We start from the raw sequence: 16,821 nt of genomic DNA, 5'->3' as shown, positions 1-16,821 counted from the left end.
TAAACCACACATTTCACTTTCACGCAATTTCCCTGCCTGCCGCCGTTAAGTTTAAGGGTGTATTTACATGACAACAATATACGAAATACTGAAAAGTTTTGGGTATAGACAGATGCGCGAAAACAATTAAAAACGCTGTTTTCTGTATGCATGGCCAGTAGTTGGCAATGTCACTTTGTAAAGAAACATTACGCATCTGTGCATATAAGCATTCTTCCACAGAGTGGATTATAGTTTAGAAAGTCTCACACGTTATTTTGAAGTACTTACGACATCATCGTTTTCACAAGTTCGCATTTTAGTGTGTTTAAACGAGACTATGGTGGTTTTATTTGCACTTTGAAACCCGTTTGCAGGCCCCAAAATTCCGCTGTTGTGTAAATGAACAGCCAAACCGCATACAAAGTTCTGTTTTTAGTTTAATACATTGTTGAAGTCTGTCTGAATACATGATTTACGTTCAGAGGAAGACATGAAGTAAACTGCACCAAAGTTATGGCAAGCAGAACATATTTTAAGTTGTTGTACTAAATAGAACAACGAAAATATATGTATTTACCGGTTACCATTAATTCAAAAAAACATTACTATTCCAGAACAGGCAAAAAAATCTGGTTTTGTTTTTGTTTCTAACAAAATATCAATTGTTTCTGGTTTTTGTTCCTTGAACTGGTTCAAAACCTTGGTCTAAACATTGAAGTACCAGCCAGGCTAATTTACATTTATGCATTTAGCAGACGCTTTTATCCAAAGCGACTTCCAAGAGAGATTTTTACAAAAGAGCATAGGTCACTGATCATAACAACGACCCAAACATTGCGAGCAGCCAAAACATGAAGCATACATTGTGAAAAACCAAAGAAGTGCCAAAGGAAAGAACCATAAGGGCATGCAGTTAAACAAGTTAACATTAAACATGAAACTCAAAAAGTGCAAGTAATTAATGTAGCGTTCTGTTTAATATGCAGCTATCGTCTCATTGTTATACCTTTTGTAAGTAATTTACCTACAATTGTTAGTAGCTGTTTGTTATGGTGTAAACCAGGGGTGTCAAACTCATTTTCACCAAGGGCCACATCAGCATTATGGTTGCCCTAAAAGGGCCAGTTGTAACTACGATCTAACGATGTTTACAATGTAAAAATATAGTTTTTTAGCTTTAGCTTTTGTGAACATATTCTGCTGCGATTGCAGTCCGCCTTTTAATTCTTGGACAATCTGCTGTTTTTCTTAAAGGCTAAATTTGGCATATTTATCTCTGTGTTTGGTGTCAAAAGGCCGACAGAGATTCTACTCTTTAACGACCGACATCGCCTCATAACACAAAATACATAGTTTTTTCTCCTTGAAGGACAAACATGTATTCGCTTTCCCATCTTTTTGAAATTGCCTTCCATCCAGGGCTGGATGCAGCCTGCTTTGACTGGGGGTGTGTGAACATTTCTGGGGGGTATCATGATTACAGAAAGGGATTGTATTTTTTATATTGTGTTGAGTGTTAATCAGGCGCGGAGCCAGACGTTATAAACATTCGAGGATTAGCCCAAACCTAGGACGTATTCTGGATTTGATGTTATGCTAGATAGGGACTTCCACAGTTAATGCGAAATAGCTTTTTGAACTTAATGTAAAATAAACATTGCCGTTATCCAATTGGTAAAACCTTGTCTGGTGAAGGTGATGTCTTTATCATTTCTGTCTCCAAATTGTCATCAGGGGAAGCAGAAACATCTAGCTTGGCTGAGTACTCTAACCAAGTTCGAGATCGATACCAACTTGGGTTGAATTCCCGAGGACCTTGGCTGAAAATGCGCATGGGGTATGTTTGCAGACCCGGCTGCATTGGAGTGCTGTTATTCAAACCATGCTCACCTTCACCCACAGTTAAACTTGGAACTTTGCGTTAAAAACTGATGTGTGTATACACTGCTTTCTAAAGGCGGGATGTCGTCACTTTGCCGTAACATAATCAAAATGCATTGTGAGAGATGTTGTTTATGGTCAATAGACACTGTAAAGTAGCGTAGACTTATTTCAATACACCATTTAAGCTCCCGCTTGAGGTTGACACATGGTGTAAACCTACAAGAGGTTGAAGGGACCTAGTGTTGTTCCAATGGCATGTCACATGGCTATCGATGTGGAAAATATCACTGGCACTTTGTCGTCTGGTATCAGGCGTCTCCCACCGTGAGGGAATGTGTAGCTACTGTGAAGGGGTCCTGGAATGTAAGGGTCGCTCCATGAAACCTGCCACAAACTGGCCTCTGAAATGGTGGCATTTGCCTTACTGATGTGATTGTGTACATGCACATTGTAGTTGTATCAATGGACTACATAGTCTCCTTCAATCTTTTACTCTATGGCTTTCTCTCTAAGACCTTACTTACAATGATGATTTCTTGGTCTGGAGGCTTAATGAAAAGTAAGTCATCAAACTAGGAAAGACTATTTGATGTGTTGTGGTCTCCCTTGGCATTAAATTATGGATAAGATCATTTTGAAGCAAATGGCAATTGGAGTAAAATATATGCGTGTGTGTGTGTATATATATATATATATATGTATATTATAAAGAGGTTTACCATAACTTATCCACACGTTGATGGTGCCTGCTCCCTCAATACACCTTTCTCTCTTCCTTTCCTTCGTCCTCTTTCTCTGTGTCATTGCCTCTCATCAACCGAGGGAACAGACCAGACACTCGTGGGGGTGGCAGCTGTTGTAGAGGAATCTAGATAAAAATACCCCCCCCCCCCTCCTCATACTTCTTTTTATGGGTAAATGATTAGCATTGTTAAAACTAGCCCTCTGACTATATTGGTCATGTCTTGCTCTTCATGTCAGAGCCTTGACTCATGTTACAAAAAAATAACCACCAACTGGTTTACAGACGAAGTATAACAAAGGGGGTGACTTCTGAAGAGTCAACTATTGTTGGTCCATGTATTTGCCCTGTAAGCACTTGGGCGCCTCATATCCATAGCAGTTGTATAATTTTAGATACGTTATTATGTGCTTATGTGGGTAAGATTGATGTCACTGGCTGGAAGAGCTTACTTGCTCAACAGCTGTAATTTCATCACAGTTTGATGTGATTGTCTTTTCTGTAGGCATTAGAGCTTCAAAATATTGAATACATAAATGAAAATACTTTGAAGCTCTGATGCCTACAGAAATATGGGGTACGACAAGGTAAAGAAACAGTTTGGGTCTGTAACCACAATGTTATTGCACATAACCTCTATTAAGTCTTATAAAAGTAGAGACTGGGAATTGGGCCGATTAATTTGGACAGATGGATTGGTAGACAGATGTTAGAATAGTTGGTATAAATTGTAATTAGTACTCACTATTGAGTAATGTAACTATCTGGCTAGCAGCTTCTGTTATTATGCAATGGAATCCAAGCACTTTTTTTCAACAGGTTCACATTGCTGTCCAAATGTGTTAACAAACCAAACATTTTGTGTGACTTTCAGAAATCCATGTATAATGGAAAAAAAGATTATCGTAATTGATTTTATTTTTTATTTCAGATTGTTTGAAATGGTTGGCATAAATTGTGACTAAGATGCATTTTCTCTAGTGCTGTCAGTTAAACGCGTTATTAACGGCGTTAACGCAAACCCTTTTTAAACGGCGCCAATTTTTTTATCGCGAGATTTACGTTCTTTTTGGCCTAGCAAACATTGTAGTTTTTTTCACATGCTGTTACAAAAACTACTGATGTTAGAAAAACTACAACACCACACCGGATCTAGCGAGATGCCGAAATGGATGCCAATAAGATTCTGAATGGAAAGTTTACTTTTAAAAAGTTGTTTTTTTGACTGGATGTGACTGAGAGCAGGAACAATGGCCTGTGTGCCCTCAGGAGACTTAAAAGGATTTACATGCAAGCATTTCATATTTTGTCACCGTCTGTGTGAGGATATGCCAGGCAAGTCAGCTGTGCCCTCTTACACAGACTAATGCTGACTAGTTGGATGGAGACGCTGTCAGCTGTAGAGCAAAAGCACATAAATAAAATAGATAGACATATCTATCTAAAATAGATAACATAGATAAAATAAGAGGTGTCAATATGCAATGATGGGATGCTCTTTGTAGGGGAGGATTTCATACCAGCCTCTTCTCCTGGCAGAACTGTGACCAAACACTTTGTAGGTGTTAAGGCTAATAGCCAAACTACTATATTTCTAGCTGATTTAGGAGACCAAAAATAAACAGGTCCAGAAAGTAAGCAAATGTCATCTAGGCATGTCAACAAGGCTGTCTTAGCATGGATGTTCTTAAGTCTAACTGATGTTTTTGTACTTTTCCAGACTCACTCCAAGATGGCCTGGACTACAATGAGACTACTTTCTTTTTATGTTTTCACCTTGAGCTGCATAATATTTCCAAATGTCTGTAACATTCATGTTAAGAAATGAACCAAATAAAACACATGTATTTTGATTGTAGTTATGTTATTTTCAACCTTCAACTTGGCAAATGTAAAATATACATATTTGTGAGGTTCACAGGATTGTTTTATCTTTCCAGTTCAGCTTTGTTTCCATCCCACTAAAAAACGTTAACAGTTTTTATGTCAATACAGTGCATGTTATCAGACCATCAGAGTGGAAACAAGACCTTGATCAGTTTACAGTCTTGTAACACCATCTTAAATGGCTTTACTTAATCCATCTATCGATTTTTTTCTATGAGAGATAAAGAACCAGACTCATACTGTACTTGGCCATGTGTAGGTATGTCTTATCTATTTTATGACTAGGAAGCAGATTAATTGTTGGCTTGCAGAGCACAATGACCCAATGCACTGTGTAAGTAAACATTTTCATTGGCCACATATACAGGTGCATCTCAATAAATTAGAATATCGTCAAAAAGTTGATTTATTTCAGTTCAATTTCAATTCGATTCAAAAAGTGGAACTCCTATATTATATAGATTCATTACACACAGACTAATATATTTCAAGTGTTCATTAGGGTTCGTCCGGTAGGAGGGAACCTATTGTTTTTGTTAGTATTCTTATTAGGGTTCCTCCGGTAGGAAGGAACCTATTGTTTTTGTTAGTATTCTTATTATTAGGGTTCCTCCGGTAGGAGGGAACCTATTGTTTTTGTTAGTATTCTTATTATTAGGGTTCCTCCGGTAGGACGGAACCTATTATTTTTGTTAGTATTCTTATTATTAGGGTTCTTCCGGTCGGAGGGAACCTATTGTTTTTGTTAGTATTCTTATTAGGGTTCCTCCGGTAGGAGGGAACCTATTGTTATTGTTGTTATTATTATTATTATTATTTTTCTTCTCCTTGCGCCTCAATATCTTAAAGTCCCTTGTCATAAATTTTCTAATTTGGCACATTGATACTACATCCAAGTGGGTACCCCCACACCAAATATGGGCCACATCAGACCATAGGGGGCGCCACAGGCCACGCCCAAAAGTCCAATTTTCAAAGTGATGGCATTCCCACCCCATTGCTCCAATTCTTCTGAATCTTGGTGTGCATGCCTCATTTTTCATGAGGAACAAAAAAGCCTCAAGGACCCATAAGGTCCGCCATGATGGATTTTCCTGTACAGTGATAATTTTGGAAAACCTTAAAAATTCCTCTTCTCTTGAACCAAAAGGTCAGATATGTATCCGATATGTATCATTGATGTATTTAAAAACGTTACTTAAGACGGTTGAATCAAATACAAAATGGCTGAAATGTATGTAACTGTCCACATTTCCTCAATATGTTTGTGTCACTAAATCAAATGTCATTTTGAATGATGGTTTTTCAAACCTAATAGGCTTTAAGGTGACACCCCCCTGAAGTACCCTGCAAAGTTTCACCTTGATATGTGAAAATATGACTGAAATATAGCTGCAAGCAGCGATGCCGGTTCCTCCGCAAAATTTCAAAATATTATAAACATGTACACTGTTGAAGATGGAGAGTTGGACAACAAGAGAGCAAAACGACTTCATGTTTGGCCAACAACAATAGGCTGAATGGGGATGTGAACTCATGGGCATAAGGTCACAAGTCAGTCTCTCTATCCTCTCTGCTACACACCAACTGTTGCGAGTGTATGAGTAGAAAGGGAAGAGTATGAGCTTTGGTCAGCTTTGGGACAAAGGTTAAGAAACGGTTGACATTTCAAGGTAAAATTGCATAAACTTGCGCATGGTACATCAGAATGATGTCACCTTGAAGCCAATAAGGTTTGAAAAACCTAAAGTCAAAATTATTTGATTTATTGACACAAAGATATTGAGGCAATGTGGACACTTACATAAATACACCCCTTTCAGACATTTTGTATTGCATTTCTCATTCCATTTCACCCTATATAAAGACACATCTGCCTGCACACTATCCTCATCCATGCTGTTTCCCTCTCTCCAAGCGCAGGTCATGCCAAAGCAGAAATGCTGCAGCAGCCGCATGAGGTTTAGATGTAGTCCAAAAACTACCTCCCACAATCAATACATATCAACCGCAACATTGTTTTCAAACTTTCTCAAAGATCGCTTGAAAACCACAGATATTGACTTTATCCTTGAGTATATCTCAAGAATAGCCTTAACCCTTGTGTTCTCTTCGGGTCGTTCTGACCCATCAGTCATTGTGACCCACCGTCGTATTGCGACAACTTTACCGCATACAAAAACAAAGTGAAGCATTTTCTTTTAACCATCGGGCTGTCTCAGACCCCCCACATTGCGAAGGTTAAAAGAAAATTATTTTTATTTGTTTTTGTATTGGGTAAAATTGGGTAAACACAACGATGGTTCGTTATGAACCTTTGGGTCATGTGACCCGAAGGCAGCACAAGGGTTAAAGACAATTGGCTTGGGTGCAGCCCAGGTACAGTCCACATCTAGCTCCTTGTGAGTGTAGTCTCTGATAGTAAAACGGCCGACTCTCTCTTCCCATTAAACTACACGACATGCACACTCAGGGTGACCAACAAGATTATATTAACTAACAAACAATAACATTACAAACATCTAACTGAACGAACACAACAACTGAAATCCCTCGCATGGCCGTTGTAACCAAACTATTTTCCACAAGTCTTTGCACACTGCATGCTGGGTACTCAAGAGCGCTGACAGCTGATTATCTAGCTGTGCGCCGACTGCGTGATATGACGAGATGCTAGTGACGCGCTAAGGTCTCTGAGTCTCCTGCATTAACAAGTTCTGCTCGATTAGCAAGCTATTTTTACTAATGTTTTGTTAGCTATTGAATGGTAATGCAAAGTTAGCTAAAAACAATGTTAGTTAGCTTGGCTAAACTGGTTTTCATACCAACAGAAATCAACAAATCAGATCAGTCGAACTTTATTCAGAAAGGGGGGGATCTGTATTTTTTACTCTACTCTTAACGCATGACTATGTTTAACTTAATGTCTGCACCTCTCTGTCACCAACTGTCTCTGGAGTGGAGGATGGGGGCTTCATATCCAACAAATTAACCCCTGAACTTTTAAAACAGATCTAATGGCCTACTACAATTGTAAATATCCTATGGCTTCTTCTCCAATTGGGCCTCGATACAATGTCATCTAATATTTTCTGCCCATTCTGCACAGTTTTTGGGGACTTTCCACACCAGCACCCTTTGCCCAGTCCCTCTATTCTGCCCTACTACATGTGTTTTCCAACACCAGTTACAATCAACCCTGGGCAGGGACGGCACCAGAGAATTTTTAATACAAGTGCTGAGGAGGTGCTAGATCATTGACAGGGGGAGCTGCGCAATTATATATACATAAATACTATTAATAAAGAAGCAGTACTTCTCTTGAGTGGTTTTTATTCAGATGAATAATCATTGGATTCAGATCAAAAGTATATCACTTGAACTGGTTTCATCACTTATGACACTCAAAGTCAGCAGCTTGGCATACTGGGACATGGAAAGGATTAAACATTTAGACTTTCATCCAAGTAAAAAATGCTTTGATGAAATTGATGAAAAAGGTTTGTCCTTTTTCATCAATTTCCTCAAAAAAGCAGTAGTGAGGGATAGTCCAGCAAGGGGTCTGTGATGCTCTCAGCATTCTCTGTTGTTGCTCTCAGCATCCTCTATTGAACTCTGTTGAGCAGCCCTCTGCATGACCCTCCAGACCTGTAAAAGTGAAGGATCCATGTCAGTTCAATTACATCCATCTACACTTGACATAAACTACAGTTTTGACTGTGAAATGCAGTGGCATTACTTGAACTTTAATCCAAATGTGTTGACCTGATGGAGACCCATGCAAAGTCACTCAAAACACGGGTTTGATTCCAGGCTCTGGCAAGAGTATTTAGCTCTAAACTGGTCAATATATACACATCTGACAAAGGACCAGCTCGACCTTTGCCTGTAAACAGTGATTCTGACTTTCAGAGACCTTTAAATAGCCTGACTTACTGAAATTGGCAAAACTAGCCTGGCTAACGTAGGGCGCTTTCTCAGGGCATATGACGAATGAAACAGGCTCGCCTTGAAAAATCAGATATACTGGCTATCTTTAGCAGGCCGTTGTCTACAAAAAGCAGTCCTCCCTGACATTTTTGGAGTAGAATTGAGTGAAATACAATTGTTTACACACTGCCAGTGGGCGAGCCGAGCTTGACTCTGAGGCTAACGTCAAAACAATGTATCACTCCAATGGACGCAGTATCACTCCAATTGCAAGTCCACAAATCACAAAAATAATCGGCGCATCTAGCTAAAAGCACAATTCCCACATCTCCTAAAGGCTACCCTCTTCGACCTTTTTCGTGTAGACCTAACTGTAAAATGGTGAACTTATGAACATGACGCCAACAAAACATGGCTGCCGCCTAAGCCTATGCGGTCTCCCTGGCGCATAGGCTTATTACAAAGACTTTCACGCCCCAAATCAAAATTCTGAGCCGACAGGTCTGTGGGGAACTTTTTCTCCTAAAGGCTGCCCTCCTCAACCTTTTTGATGAACAATTCGCCGAGATGCAAAATGATTCACTAATTAAAAACAGAGAAAAAAAGCTAGAGCTACAGTAGCTACTTTTCGAGTTCGGTTTTCCGTCACTTCAGACTCACGATCTAAAGGTCTAAAAGTGCTAAAACCTTCACCATAATTCAAGAGTGGTGTACTTTCACGAACCCAATCATTGATTCTAGCTTAAAATGTGTAAAAATAGGACTTACCGAACGTGTCTGCCTCCAACACATCAAGCGATTCCAGTTGAAAACAACAATGGCCGCCGAAAAATAATTTATATTCGTAAAGGCGAGCTGCGATTGGAAGCGAAATGAAACAGGGGCTAAAAACCGAGGGTGGGGGGTTGGTCAGCACACAATTTCCAGAAAGGATGTGTGTGCGTCTCGCCAAGCTCGCGCGTGTGTCAAGTAGGGTGACCACCTGTCCCGCTTTGCGCTGTATCGCACAGCATTTTCAATATGGGACGTGCGGGACAAGGGGTGAAAATGCTGTGCGACACAACGCAAAGCGCGACAGGTGGTCACCCTAGTGTCAAGGGGCAGGATGAGTCTGAGAATTTGCAGCACGCGCGCAGTGGAGCAATTCAATTGAATTCAATCATATTTGACATATCAAGGTGAAATTCCGTATGGTACTTCAGAATGATGTCATCTTGAAGGCACAAAGGTTTGAAACTCTATCAGTCAAAATTATATTTGATTTATTAACACAAAGATATTGTGGCAATGTGGACATTTACATAAATACACTTCTTTCAGCCATTTTGTATTGCATTCCTTATTCAATTTCACCCTATAGAAAGACATGTGTTCTACACATCTGTAACAATTTTCAAGTCGATTGGATCTATGGTTCATGAGGAGAAGGGTTTTGAAGGTTGTACCAAATTTGGACAGTACAGCAAAATCTATCATGGCGGACCTTTTTCAGTTCTTGAGGCTTTTTTGTTCCCCATGAGAAATAAGGCATGTATACCAATTTTCAGCCATTTTGGAATAATGGGGCGCTGGGGAAATCACGTAGACTTTGGGCGTGGCTTATAGCGCCACCTATGGGCGTACATGGGCCATTAGCGGTCTGGGAGTAGTGAGTGACCTGTTGAATCATTGGGCCAAATTTGAAAAAATCGGGTCAACTTATTGAGCCATTTAACAGAGAAATATAATAATAATAGGAATACTAACAAAAAAATAGGTTCCCTCCTACCGGAGGAACCCTAATTACAGCTGTTTGAGCTTGGACCAAATCTGACAATGCTTGCCTTAGGAGAAACGTCTTATTTTATTATCCAGTTACCAAAACGACTTCCAAGAAAGAGCTTTACAAAGTGCATAGGTCACTGATAATAACAACAAGATAGCCCCAAAAACATTGCGGGTAGCCAAAACATGAAGCACATATTGTGAACAACCAAAAATAAGTGCCAAAGGGAAGAACCACAAGAGCATGTAGTTAAACAAGTTGCAATTAAACAACATGAATTGCTATAAGTGCAAGTGTACCTGTAGAAAAGCAAGCAACAGTAAAAAATAAATAAAAAATCAACACCAACAAGGGCAGCAAAACTCTAAGCAAGAGTCATTGTCATCCTTGAGGAAACTAACATGGGGTCCAGCAAACCATTCCTAAGTACCGTTAGGAATGGTTACTCCCGGAACAAGTGCGTCTTGAGCCTTTTCTTGAAGGTGGGGAGACAGTCAGTGTCTCTGATGGAGGTGGGGAGTTGGTTCCACCACTGGGGGGCCAGACAGGAGAAGAGCTTGTGTTGGGACTGGGCGCTCTTGAGCGGTGGGACCACCACGCGGTTGTCTGAGGAAGACCGTAGGTGGCGGGTGGGGGTGTAAGGCTGCAGGAGAGAATTGATGTAGTCGGGTGCAGTCCCGTTCACTGCTCTGAAGGTCAGTACCAGGGTCTTGAATCTGATGCGGTGCCGTGATGGGTAGCCAGTGGAACACTGCAAGTGTTTGGACTAGCAGCTGGGTGGAGAGCTCAGACAGGTATCTCCTGATCTTCCGGATGTTGTAGAGGGTGAATCTACACGACCGGGAGACTGCAGCGATGTGGGCTGTGAGGGAGAGCTCGTCATCCATGGTCACCCCGAGGTTCCTGGCAGAGGATGAAGGGGTCACCGTCGCAGATCCCAGGGTGTTTGAGAGATCGTGGGAGATGGAGGGTTTGGCCGGGATGATGAGTTCTGTTTTGGCGAGGTTCAGCTGGATGTGGTGCTCGGTCATCCAGGCGGAGATGTCTGTGAGCTAGGCCTCAATCCTAGCTGAGATCCCCGGATCGGTCAGGGGGAACGACAGGTACAGCTGCGTGTCGTCAGCGTAGCAGTGGTAGGAGAAGCCATGGGAGGTGATGATTGGTCCAAATGAGGTGGTGTACAGAGAGAAGAGGAGGGGTCCAAAGACGGAGCCCTGTGGGACACCAGTGAAGAGCTGGCGAGGGCCTGACAGTTTTCCTCCCCAGGAGACATGGTAGGATCTTCCCGACAGGTAGGATGAGATCCACTGGAGTGCAGTGCCAGTGATGCCCATCTCAGAAAGTCTGGCGAGCAGGATCTAGCAATTATAGCAATGACCTTTTGTGTCTTATCCTCCTTGTGCAGGTTGTCAATGTCGTCTTCTGGACAACTGTCAAGTCAGCAGTCTTCCCCATGATTGTGTAGCCTACTGAACCAAACTGAGAGACCATTCAAAGGCTCAGGAACCCTTTGCAGGTCTTTTGAGTTAATTAGCTGATTAGAGTGTGACACCATGAGTCTTCAATATTATTTTCACAATATTCAAATTTTCTGAGATACTAAATTTTGGTTTTTCATTAGCTGTCATTTATCAAAATCACATGTAATATATTATTTGCATGTTATCATTTTTACTTTAGAAAATAATAATCATTTGAACAGTAAAATCCCTCACCTTTTCTAATCTGGTCACTCCTAACCTCAATCTCGATTCTACATATTCAGTGTGGGATTATATCTGGGAGTGTCAGGTATGGGTGAGATGAAGAAGCAGCCCATGTTTTAATACTGGTGGCTGGAGGACGGGCAATTTCGGGAAAATCTGACAGAGGGTGATGGCAGGCTGTTCTGTCCCGCCACTGGAGGAAGCTGCGCAACTTTGACTGTTAACAGGATTTGAAGGAATCGTGACATAACTTTTGATATGCAGGCCTATACGTTCAACCCATTACTTGTTGTTCATTCTGTGATGTCTAGATGAATTTCAGAGATTTTGTCAGACCATTTTAGGGTGTCAGTGAATTTCATAATTGCATCAAAATGGTAATTTTTCCAAATGGGTCACACCTTGATGATGTCCAGTAAATAACAAACGGAGGTGTCATATAATTCCAAAAAGGATGCCATTTGTTCAACTGATTACTGTATGGAACTAAGAACAGTATTTGTCAGAATTACTTGACGTGGTTTGTTGTCTGCAACCTATGATGTTCTTTTCCTTTTGCACTTTCTGAACTCATCGCTATAGAGGCTGTGGCCAGGGGTATTTTTAGGCATAGGCAAAGTAGGCGGTCGCCTAGGGCATCAGGTTGCAAGGGGGTGCCGATTGGGCGCACCTTAAAATGTTTACAGTATGTAGTTTTAATTATTGTAAAAATAAAACAAATAACACATTATTAACCTTGCACACCTGGGGCCTGTTCCATAAAGGCCGCTCAAATAAGTTGGACTTAAATTCCCAAACCAGACTTGAATTAGCTTAACAAGTCAAGCGGGGCTAAAGCGGTTCCATAAAGGACAATTTCAGCTCATGCAGTCCTACCAATTCAAGTCAGATTTAAGTAGTCAAGCTAATTGTACGTGCACCCTATTCTTAAGCAGCCCGAGAGGTAAAACATCCTCTAAAAACATGTAAATTTACTTTTTTGATATTGTTTTAAATAAGTAGCCTATTAATCAACCCAGTAGCCTAACTTTTTAACATGGTTGTGTCGGGAAAATGGAGGATATAGATGTAGCCTATGGTTTTTGGTTTGTTTTGCAATTGTAGACTACTGTTAACTATATAGCTATGATAATTATACTCGCATAATTTAGATTGAGATAGGACTATGCCTGATGCCTAAACATTTGAAATCACAAACTAGGCTAGCCATAGGCTAGGCTACGTTTAACGTGGCGTGTATCAAATCATTGTTCATCATCGTTTAATGCATTAAGCTAAATGTTGTAGCCTATGTAAGCTATTTAAGTTGATTTTCTATCAATGTTGAACATATTGAACTGACGAGAATAAGAAAATTAGAATAAATCATTGTTTTCCCGTTGGGTCAGTGCTACAGGAAGGTCTGGTTAAGCACCAAGTCACGCTAAGCCTGACAGTTAGCCTGCCCTGGACCAGACTAGTTTCGCAGCCTAAGTTGCCATAGTTACCAAGTTTTAACTACGTTGAGTTAGCTTTATGGAACCGAATGAACTAAAAATGAGTCCGACTAACCGACATAAGTCTGGCTTATTCGGTAAACTCGCTTTATGGAACAGGCCTCAGCTCTCTTGCACTTCAATCTCATCCATGTGAGCCCCCCCCCCCACACACACACACCTAAACACACATATAAATAAATAAACTACTGACCTGTGTGTGTGTGTGTGTGTGTGTGTGTGTGTGTGTGTGTGTGTGTGTTAGATCTAGTGACTGTGTACATTTTGTGTACATGTAACTGCTAGAAATTGTGTGCGTGTTAAATAACTTTATGCACCAATAGTTCCTGGTTCAAAGTTGTTTAAACAGAAGTCAATGAGATTGATCTTAAAGCATTACAGAGGCTAAAACATGGGCATATTGTTACTCAGTTTCAAGGCCACTGCTTTATTGTTCCTGGGATTAGAGTGCAAACTGGTGGCTATTAGTAATATTAGCATAAAGGCTTATTTATAGGAGGTGCTGGTGCTTACTTGACATTATAGATTAGGACAGGTGTGTGCATTATAGAATGACAGTGCACCCCAACTTCTGTCAACATATAGTTGCAATTGTGAGGCTGAGAAAAAGCGTGTATCAGGACAGCCTATTTGGTAAGAAGGGAAGTTTGAGTCTAGTTACTGTATTAAGAAGCAGGCTGAGAGCTGTAGAACATATAGAATTAACCTTTGACGGCAAAAGCTGGGACACCATTACACAATCAAGTGTTGCGGTGCACACTTGATTGTGTAATGGTCGAACAAAGACAGGGAGTCTACCTGCGGGAGTCCACCGAGGATGGCCGACGAGGCCGGATCACCTCTTCTGATAAGTATAACCCCATTTGTATTCTAATCCATCTAGAACATATTCATAGCTAGCATGTGTTTCTTCAGCATTCCCGTTCATTACACCACTCGCAGACATAGACGTAGATATGTCACAAAGTATATACGGTCCACTTCTAATCTTAGCTACCTATCCAGATCTTCTCCACCTGCCCTCTCTCTTTCTATAGGCAGACTTCATCCCGGCGTTTGTATCCAATGCTCCTTTCACGCCATTGCGCTGACAGAGACATGGATCTGCCCAGAGAACACTGCAACTCCAGCTGCTCTCTCCGTCAACCACTCTTTCTTTCACTCACCCCGCTCAACCAGACGAGGTGGTGGGACAGGTTTGCTTCTTTCCCCACATATTAAATACACATCCACCCCACTCTCTGTTACTGCCAAATCATTTGAACACCATTATGTGATGCTAACTGATCCTATAAAAGCATTCTTATTGTGAAACTTGTTGCTCTTGTTGGTTTGTTGTAACTGTCTTAAAATTATTGTACTCACCGTGAAATATATTATTATTGCTTGTGTAACCCAGTGTCTACAAAGAGACTCTGGGTAGACACTATTATCAAAGAAACTCTAAAATATCTGTCACTAGATTCACTCAGGGGTATCTTATCTCTAGGCTCGTATAGGAGGACTGCAGTAGTGCTTACTTTCATGGCGAATAAATCCCATTCTGATTCTGATTCTGATTAATTATATCAAGATATCCACCCCAACCCACGATAACAACAGCAAACCAATCAGGGGCCTATACTACGAATCAAGATTTGGCGTTAGCAAAAGTAGTAACTTCAGGTTCAACCCAGGGTTTTCTGTACTACGACGGAGGATCACTTGTTACCGGGGTAGATCGCCATGGTAACACATGCTGAACGGCTAACCTGGTCGGGAGCAGATTAAGTTGGAGATCAGAGATCAACCGGTATAAAAACCCCGCCCACTAACTCATTCTTGAGAGGATAATGGCGTCACCGTTCGTAGAAGACCCCGTGGAGCTTGATGCGCGGATAGTGAGAGGTGCGCTCAGAAGAGCCAGAACTTTTAGAGACCGGCAAAACCCGTTGGCATTCCATGATGACCATCTTTATGAAAGATATAGATTTTCAGCTTAGGGAATGACCTATCTTTGCCAGCTTCTTGAGCCGTATGTTGCAAATGCGACACATCAAAGTCGTGCGCTCACAGTCCCACAGACTGTATGCGTAGCGTTGCGGTATTCCGCAACGGGTACTTTCATGTACAGTGTGGGTGATGCGGAGAACCTTAGTAAAAACACGGTCTGCCGCGCTATTCGCAAGGTGGTGCTTGCTCTAACGGCACACGTGGACACATTTGTTGTGTTCCCAGGGCACCTGCCCACGCAGACAATGAAAGAGGGCTTTTATGAAATAGCAGGTAAATATTCCCTTAAATTTAAACTTCATCTATAAATAATCTTGCATATGAAATATATATATATATATAATAATATTGAAATTCATCAAACTCTTTAGGCTTCCCAAGGGTGATTGGGGCAATCGATTGCACCCATATCCCCACTGCTGCATCGCTGGGGGAGAATGAAGGCGACTTCATAAATCGCAGGTCATTCCACAGCATCAACGTTCAGGTAAAGCATAAAGGACAGGCTACACATGTTTGGTTATACTGGTAAAGGAGGATCCTCCTTTAGTCCTTCTAATGCACATTGATGTTTCCCTCACGTTAATGCTGTTATGTGGATGGATTCTAACACAAGATTATTTTGCAGATGACTTGTGACCATCAGTGCATGGTGACCAGCATTGAGGCAAAGTGGCCTGGGTCAGTCCATGACTCACGGATCTTTAGGGAGTCTGCACTGTGCCACAGACTAGAGCAAGGTATGGCAATTGTAACTAACATTTTGTATTGCATTTTGTTATACCGATTATGCTAATATTAATTTTCTTCTTCAGGGCTCTACAGTGGATTGCTGGTAGGGGACCGAGGGTACACCTGCCAGCCCTTTTTGATGACCCCCTATCCTGACCCCAACACACGGCCACAGAATGCCTTTAATGTGGCCCTTAGCAGGACAAGGGTCAAGATAGAGATGACCTTTGGCATCCTGAAAGCACGCTTCAACTGCCTGCGTGGCCTCCGAGTGGCCCCAGACCGGGCTTGTCAAGTGGTGACAGCCTGTGTCGTGCTCCACAATGTGGCCTCCATAATAAGGGAGAGAGCCCCACCTGTCAGCCAGCAACCCCCAGATGTGGTAGACCCCATCACCCTCGACTACCCTACTGGCAGGGCCGTGAGAGACGCTATAACACGGCAGTTTTTTGTTTAAGGGGAGACAGGCTAAGCCATTTTTCTTTAGCCATTTTTCTTTACATTTAGTCATGTAGCGGCATTCTTTACCTTTTACTTTTCAGTTGGGCTATTTTGCTTCCATAGCATTTGAGCTATGTAGATTTTATTTGTGTCCTTGGACAAGGCACTTCACCCTACTTGCCCTGGGGGAATGTCCCTGTACTTACTGTAAGTCGCTCTGGATAAGAGCGTCTGCTAAATGACTAAATATAAATGTATTTAATG

At 41.4% G+C, this 16,821-nt stretch overlaps 1 protein-coding gene and 1 pseudogene across 2 annotated transcripts in view; both read left to right on the top strand.

Moving 5' to 3' along the window:
- nup214 (nucleoporin 214) overlaps positions 1 to 4,461 on the top strand; it is a 146,038-nt gene extending 141,577 nt beyond the window's left edge. For both annotated transcript variants that reach the window (XM_067258008.1, XM_067258007.1), the window contains exon 36: positions 4,329 to 4,461. In XM_067258008.1, coding sequence (XP_067114109.1) covers positions 4,329 to 4,359 — 31 coding nt within the window. In that variant the 3' untranslated portion in view covers positions 4,360 to 4,461. The remainder of the gene's footprint in view (positions 1 to 4,328) is intronic.
- Positions 4,462 to 15,224: 10,763 nt separating this feature from the next.
- Positions 15,225 to 16,821, top strand: LOC136964479 (putative nuclease HARBI1; annotated as a pseudogene).

This window comes from Osmerus mordax, chromosome 20 (genome assembly GCF_038355195.1).
Source record: "Osmerus mordax isolate fOsmMor3 chromosome 20, fOsmMor3.pri, whole genome shotgun sequence".
Lineage (NCBI taxonomy): Eukaryota > Metazoa > Chordata > Actinopteri > Osmeriformes > Osmeridae > Osmerus > Osmerus mordax.
This window is presented reverse-complemented; position numbering and strand designations above follow the sequence as displayed.